At 38.2% G+C, this 7101-nt stretch overlaps 1 protein-coding gene across 1 annotated transcript in view; it reads right to left on the bottom strand.

The window, feature by feature from the left end:
• Positions 1–5330: 5330 nt before the first annotated feature.
• The window catches only part of LOC137284246 (inhibitor of nuclear factor kappa-B kinase subunit alpha-like), a 39246-nt gene continuing 37475 nt past the window's right edge, over positions 5331–7101 (bottom strand). The window contains exon 20 of the mRNA XM_067815980.1: positions 5331–6861. Within this exon, the coding sequence (XP_067672081.1) occupies positions 6759–6861 (103 nt within the window). The 3' untranslated portion in view covers positions 5331–6758. The remainder of the gene's footprint in view (positions 6862–7101) is intronic.

The following is a 7101-nucleotide window of genomic DNA, read 5'->3' as shown; positions in this document are numbered from 1 at the left end:
TGTTGTGTGTGTATGCCTTTGGCATGCCTGTGTGTATGTCTTTGTCCTGCCTGTGTGTATATCTTTGCTCTGTCTGTGTGAATGTGTTTGGTCTGTCTGTGTGAATGTCTTTGTTCTGTCTGTGTGAATGTCTTTGTTCTGTCTGTGTGAATGTCTTTGTTCTGTCTGTGTGGATGTGTGAGAGTGTACACGAGCTCTGGCATGCTTATCTGCAATTTCAAATATGAACTTTTCAGGTGTGATCTGTAAAGAGCTACATTATCAGCCATCTGTTGAAAGTTTCCATGATTTGTGATCTGTTGAAAGAGGCTCAATTCAGTTGGTATGGGAGGTGACGGACTGATCATTATTAATATATACACTATGTACACACGGCATTGCTCTATATTCACAATGTAAGGCAACATCTGTATATGTATAACAAACAAGGCTATATACACAGGATAATAAATAACATATTGTACAAAGCATTGGGCTAAATATTTAAACAATGTTCCATCGATACAAATGTATGCAATATCTTCAGCATTCTCTTGCCTGGTATACACTGACTTCATAAACTACCTTCCTCCTGGAATGCACATGGCTGGCCCAGTGGTTCAGGCAACACAACTGGCTGGACAGAGTTGCACCCTTTGTGATTGCCCAAACCAGTGACTGTGGTTTTCAAACCCAGTTCACTCCAATAATGTTTCAAGGTTCATCAGTGCAATACTCATGCTTGCAGGTTTCACCAAATAACTCTGTCAATTCATGATATACGTGTAATACTGGTAAATACAGTCCCACCTCACTCACTCCTGATCAAGAACTACAGTGTGTACAGTATATAATGGAGTATCACCTAATGAATCACTTAAACTGACTTACGAAGAATGTGTATACATGCATTACATACATTACTAAAACCCAAGGATCATAATATGACTGAAGATGGGATTCACACCTGTCACTTAGAGCAGGAACTGCTGAGCATACCAACCAACTATGTACACCATATTATTGAGTCTTAGACCATGATGGTCCTGCAGTCAGGATGGTCATACACATGAGAATACACGGATGATGGTACACACAGGTGATGGTTCTGCAGTCAGGTGAGTGAGTGAGTGACTGAGTTTATTTTTATGCCGCACTCCGCAATATTCCACCTATACTGCGGCGGTCTGTAAATAATTGAGTCTGCACCAGACAATCCAGTGATCAACAACATGAGCATCGATCTACACAATTGGGAACCAATGACATGTGTCAACCAAGTCAGTGAGCCTGACCACCTGATCCCTTTAGTTGCCTCTTACGCCAGGCACAGTCGCCTTTTATGGCAAGCATGGGTTGCTGAAGGCCTTTTCTACCCCAGGACCTCCTGCTGTCAGGACAGGGATACACAGGTGAAAGTTGTCAGCAATATACAGGGTGCTCAGTCTGGGTTAAAAAATTAGTTGCTGCCAGTTTGTAGAACAATACATATCCATCATGTCAGCATTTCCTTAGGTAAGATATAAGTGGGAGTTGACTATCGTACAAAACTGTGGGGTGAACAAACCTCTCACATCTTATTTCTTGTTACAATTCTATACTTCCTCTTTATCAGTGTAAGCAATATGCACAAGCATGAAACACCATTAAAACAATCCAACCTTGGCATGTCCATTTATGAACAGGGGGATCAAATTTTAAATATTTCTGAATATCCCCACAATACTCTACTCAGTACCTGATTAACTGAACCTTTTGCTGAACACTGATTGTCAAATTTCTCCCACTTCTGGATTTGAATGTTGGGCCATTGCATATATCGGAAGTAACTCAATGGACTTTAAAAAAAATGTTAAGGTATCCAGTACTTCATCGAGCTGCAAACATGCATCAGGACTGAAGCAGAGACAGAAGAAGAGATGTGTCACTGATACAAACATGACCTAGGTGGAAGGCAGTCTGTAGCAATGGTATACTCCAACTGTCTCAACACTGATCGGTACATTGAATGTGATAGGTCGAATTATAATTATACATCTGAGACCTTATTTCAGTAATGTTCAGTATAACAACATAAAGCATGTACAAATAATGATGAATATTTGTACTTAACCTTTGCTTGGCTGGTTTCTGTACACGCTTCTTTGATACAGAGAAAGCTCAACTGATATCACCAAAGATAACACATGAATCACTGACTGTCAAGCTACCACTAGTGACCCAACTCAACCAACCAATCTAACATGTGGTACCTGTTGTTTTAGTTTTACCCAAGGTTCATAACCGAACACCCCAACAGGGATATACCTAGAACAAATCAGGATTGGAATATTCGTTTTTAATTGGAAATTTTTAATTTTAATTGGTGATATCTGGTTGAAAGTCAACCATACCTAAGTGACTGTGATGTCACAAGTTTTCAGTACCTGGTGGAAGAGTAATCAGGTGTGAGCAGCATTAGATAAAACCCTGCAATAATTCTAAAGCAGTTCTCTATAAAGCAGTAGTAGGCTTTTATTTAAAAGCAAACAAAGGGACAAACTATCATATTTGAATTTGAACCTGATTTCCTTAGTCTTTGCAAATGTCATTGCTAAGACATTCAACAATTCATCACTTTGGACAAACAAATTGCAGATAAATGAAGGCATAATTGAACACTTCTTGTAATATGTCACAGCTCACTGAAAAAATGATCAACGTAAATGCAAGTCAAGCGACTAACTGAACAAATGTCTGTTGAATGCATACTTTCATCAAGTCCAGCATTAGTTAACTGAACAAGTGTCTGTTGAATGTATACTTTCATCAAGTCCAGCATTAGTTAACTGAACAAGTGTCTGTTGAATGCATACTTTCATCAAGTCCAGCATTAGTTAACTGAACAAGTGTCTGTTGAATGTATACTTTCATCAAGTCCAGCATTAGTTAACTGAACAAGTGTCTGTTGAATGTATACTTTCATCAAGTCCAGCATTAGTTAACTGAACAAGTGTCTGTTGAATGTATACTTTCATCAAGTCCAGCATTAGTTAACTGAACAAGTGTCTGTTGAATGTATACTTTCATCAAGTCCAGCATTAGTTAACTGAACAAGTGTCTGTTGAATGCATACTTTCATCAAGTCCAGCATTAGTTAACTGAACAAGTGTCTGTTGAATGTATACTTTCATCAAGTCCAGCATTAGTTAACTGAACAAGTGTCTGTTGAATGTATACTTTCATCAAGTCCAGCATTAGTTAACTGAACAAGTGTCTGTTGAATGTATACTTTCATCAAGTCCAGCATTAGTTAACTGAACAAGTGTCTGTTGAATGTATACTTTCATCAAGTCCAGCATTAGTTAACTGAACAAGTGTCTGTTGAATGTATACTTTCATCAAGTCCAGCATTAGTTAACTGAACAAGTGTCTGTTGAATGCATACTTTCATCAAGTCCAGCATTAGTTAACTGAACAAGTGTCTGTTGAATGTATACTTTCATCAAGTCCAGCATTAGTTAACTGAACAAGTGTCTGTTGAATGTATACTTTCATCAAGTCCAGCATTAGTTAACTGAACAAGTGTCTGTTGAATGTATACTTTCATCAAGTCCAGCATTAGTTAACTGAACAAGTGTCTGTTGAATGTATACTTTCATCAAGTCCAGCATTAGTTAACTGAACAAGTGTCTGTTGAATGTATACTTTCATCAAGTCCAGCATTAGTTAACTGAACAAGTGTCTGTTGAATGCATACTTTCATCAAGTCCAGCATTAGTTAACTGAACAAGTGTCTGTTGAATGTATACTTTCATCAAGTCCAGCATTAGTTAACTGAACAAGTGTCTGTTGAATGTATACTTTCATCAAGTCCAGCATTAGTTAACTAAACAAGTGTCTGTTGAATGCATACTTTCATCAAGTCCAGCATTAGTTAACTGAACAAGTGTCTGTTGAATGCATACTTTCATCAAGTCCAGCATTAGTTAACTGAACAAGTGTCTGTTGAATGTATACTTTCATCAAGTCCAGCATTAGTTAACTGAACAAGTGTCTGTTGAATGCATACTTTCATCAAGTCCAGCATTAGTTAACTGAACAAGTGTCTGTTGAATGCATACTTTCATCAAGTCCAGCATCAGCTAACTGAACAAGTGTCTGTTGAATGCATACTTTCATCAAGTCCAGCATTAGTTAACTGAACAAATGTCTGTTGAATGCATACTTTCATCAAGTCCAGCATTAGTTAACTGAACAAGTGTCTGTTGAATGTATACTTTCATCAAGTCCAGCATTAGTTAACTGAACAAGTGTCTGTTGAATGCATACTTTCATCAAGTCCAGCATTAGTTAACTGAACAAGTGTCTGTTGAATGTATACTTTCATCAAGTCCAGCATTAGTTAACTGAACAAGTGTCTGTTGAATGTATACTTTCATCAAGTCCAGCATTAGTTAACTGAACAAGTGTCTGTTGAATGTATACTTTCATCAAGTCCAGCATTAGTTAACTGAACAAGTGTCTGTTGAATGTATACTTTCATCAAGTCCAGCATTAGTTAACTGAACAAGTGTCTGTTGAATGTATACTTTCATCAAGTCCAGCATTAGTTAACTGAACAAGTGTCTGTTGAATGTATACTTTCATCAAGTCCAGCATTAGTTAACTGAACAAGTGTCTGTTGAATGTATACTTTCATCAAGTCCAGCATTAGTTAACTGAACAAGTGTCTGTTGAATGTATACTTTCATCAAGTCCAGCATCAGCTAACTGAACAAGTGTCTGTTGAATGCATACTTTCATCAAGTCCAGCATTAGTTAACTGAACAAGTGTCTGTTGAATGTATACTTTCATCAAGTCCAGCATTAGTTAACTGAACAAGTGTCTGTTGAATGTATACTTTCATCAAGTCCAGCATTAGTTAACTGAACAAGTGTCTGTTGAATGTATACTTTCATCAAGTCCAGCATTAGTTAACTGAACAAGTGTCTGTTGAATGTATACTTTCATCAAGTCCAGCATTAGTTAACTGAACAAGTGTCTGTTGAATGTATACTTTCATCAAGTCCAGCATTAGTTAACTGAACAAGTGTCTGTTGAATGTATACTTTCATCAAGTCCAGCATTAGTTAACTGAACAAGTGTCTGTTGAATGTATACTTTCATCAAGTCCAGCATTAGTTAACTGAACAAGTGTCTGTTGAATGCATACTTTCATCAAGTCCAGCATTAGTTAACTGAACAAGTGTCTGTTGAATGTATACTTTCATCAAGTCCAGCATCAGCTAACTGAACAAGTGTCTGTTGAATGTATACTTTCATCAAGTCCAGCATTAGTTAACTGAACAAGTGTCTGTTGAATGTGAACTTTCGTAAAACACATATACATGTTTTAATAGACATAAAACCTCAAAATAATTTCACACTCCCAAAATCAGCTCAAATCAAGCAAAGGCTGCATTCACTGTACATTATCTGATACATCTATCATCCTCTGTTTAATCGCATACTGGCAAGTCACAGTGGTGGTCAAAACATGGTGTAACAAGTTGATTCTAACACAAAATAAAGTGAAAACCTTTCTATTAACAAATCTTGATCTATGAGCTTTTGGACTGATAAGCCAACACTTCTCAACATCTCAGAACCCTGGCTTCATAACAGACACAGAGACATGTGTCATGATGAACAATATGTGTAAGCATGTCACGTCTACTGTAGCCAATGAAATGGGTCTGTGTGTGAAGTCATAACTTGTAATACATTTGCAAGAAACAACTGAGAGAGTGAATATAGTTTTAAAACCTTTGGCAATATTCCACAGAAGGTGTACACCTGTACTGGAAGTAGACAAAGAAACAGAATGTCTACATCACCAAGCACCTTTAACTGTAGTCATGCATTAGAAATAAGCAGTAGCTCACTAGCCCGCTAGCTTTGATAATCTAGCTTTAATAACGGGATCCCTGATGGCTTGTAGAATGTATACATTTTCTTGGCAAGTGTTAAATGCTATGACTATTGTGCCTTAGTAGACTTCCTGATTAACCTGACCATTGAGCCATGTGACGGTGGCTTGTCAATGGCTAATCAAACATCTATATTATCACCATATCCCATGGCAGTCAGCTGTGACAACACAAATTCAATACAGAGCTTGACCACTGAATTCAGTTGATTCCCTTACTCCAGGCCAATCCTACCCATGAATTACCAAAGTTCAGTTTCACTGAACACAAGGAAGACCCTCAACCACTTATATCTATAGCCTCTTACAGAAACTTTCTGGTAGAGCAAAAATTAACATATAAGAGTCACACAATATTCACAGAATCTTGTAAGATTGGTAACAATACCAAAGCTTGAAGACATCACACTAACCGCCATGAAACACTCTCATTCACACTCTCTTGTAAACATGTATGTCATCAAACTCAGTATGAAGTAAGATAAAACAATGGTGAAGTCCATTAGTGGTTATCTGATAATGTCAGCCATCAATGTGGAATCTAATGTCATCCCCAGGAACCAGTCATGATGTTCATATTACTGCTGACACCTGGTGTTGGTCCCCTTCATCTTCTTAACACTTGTGGGTCAGTGGGATTGATGCAGCATCAGAATCCAGGAGTTGATTTCTCCAGACACTAGTGCTGACTGAGGGTGAATTACGTGTGTGAGACCCAGTGTCCTGTGTTGTTGCCTCCCTGGTACACAGGTTCATTCCACATCAGTCACTCACACTAAATTAATGCACGATGTCCCTTAAGTGAAGCTGGAATAAGCTGGGTCAGTCCTAGCTGCCAGGGTCAGCGATATCAATGACATCATTGATGGATGTCATCAGTGACATGTTCTCCTCCTGTTCCTCTCGTAGGCTGAGCATCATTTCCTCAAATCTGGAACATATCAACTGCAGGTTAGCCATTGAACCATTGGAAGCTATCAATCCCCTGAGAAAGTGACACAGGCACGACAATTCTACGGTAATCTAGACTGCGTACAATGTGTACTCCTCTGATCAGTGTAAATTGGCACAGCTCTCGCGTCCGAAAGCTATGATTACACGATGCCATTTAGAAAGTGGTCAAATGCAACATATGTCATGTTTGGGATTTCACAGTCTGCCCCACACTGTT

This window comes from Haliotis asinina, chromosome 5 (assembly GCF_037392515.1).
Source record: "Haliotis asinina isolate JCU_RB_2024 chromosome 5, JCU_Hal_asi_v2, whole genome shotgun sequence".
NCBI classification, from domain to species: domain Eukaryota; kingdom Metazoa; phylum Mollusca; class Gastropoda; order Lepetellida; family Haliotidae; genus Haliotis; species Haliotis asinina.
This window is presented reverse-complemented; position numbering and strand designations above follow the sequence as displayed.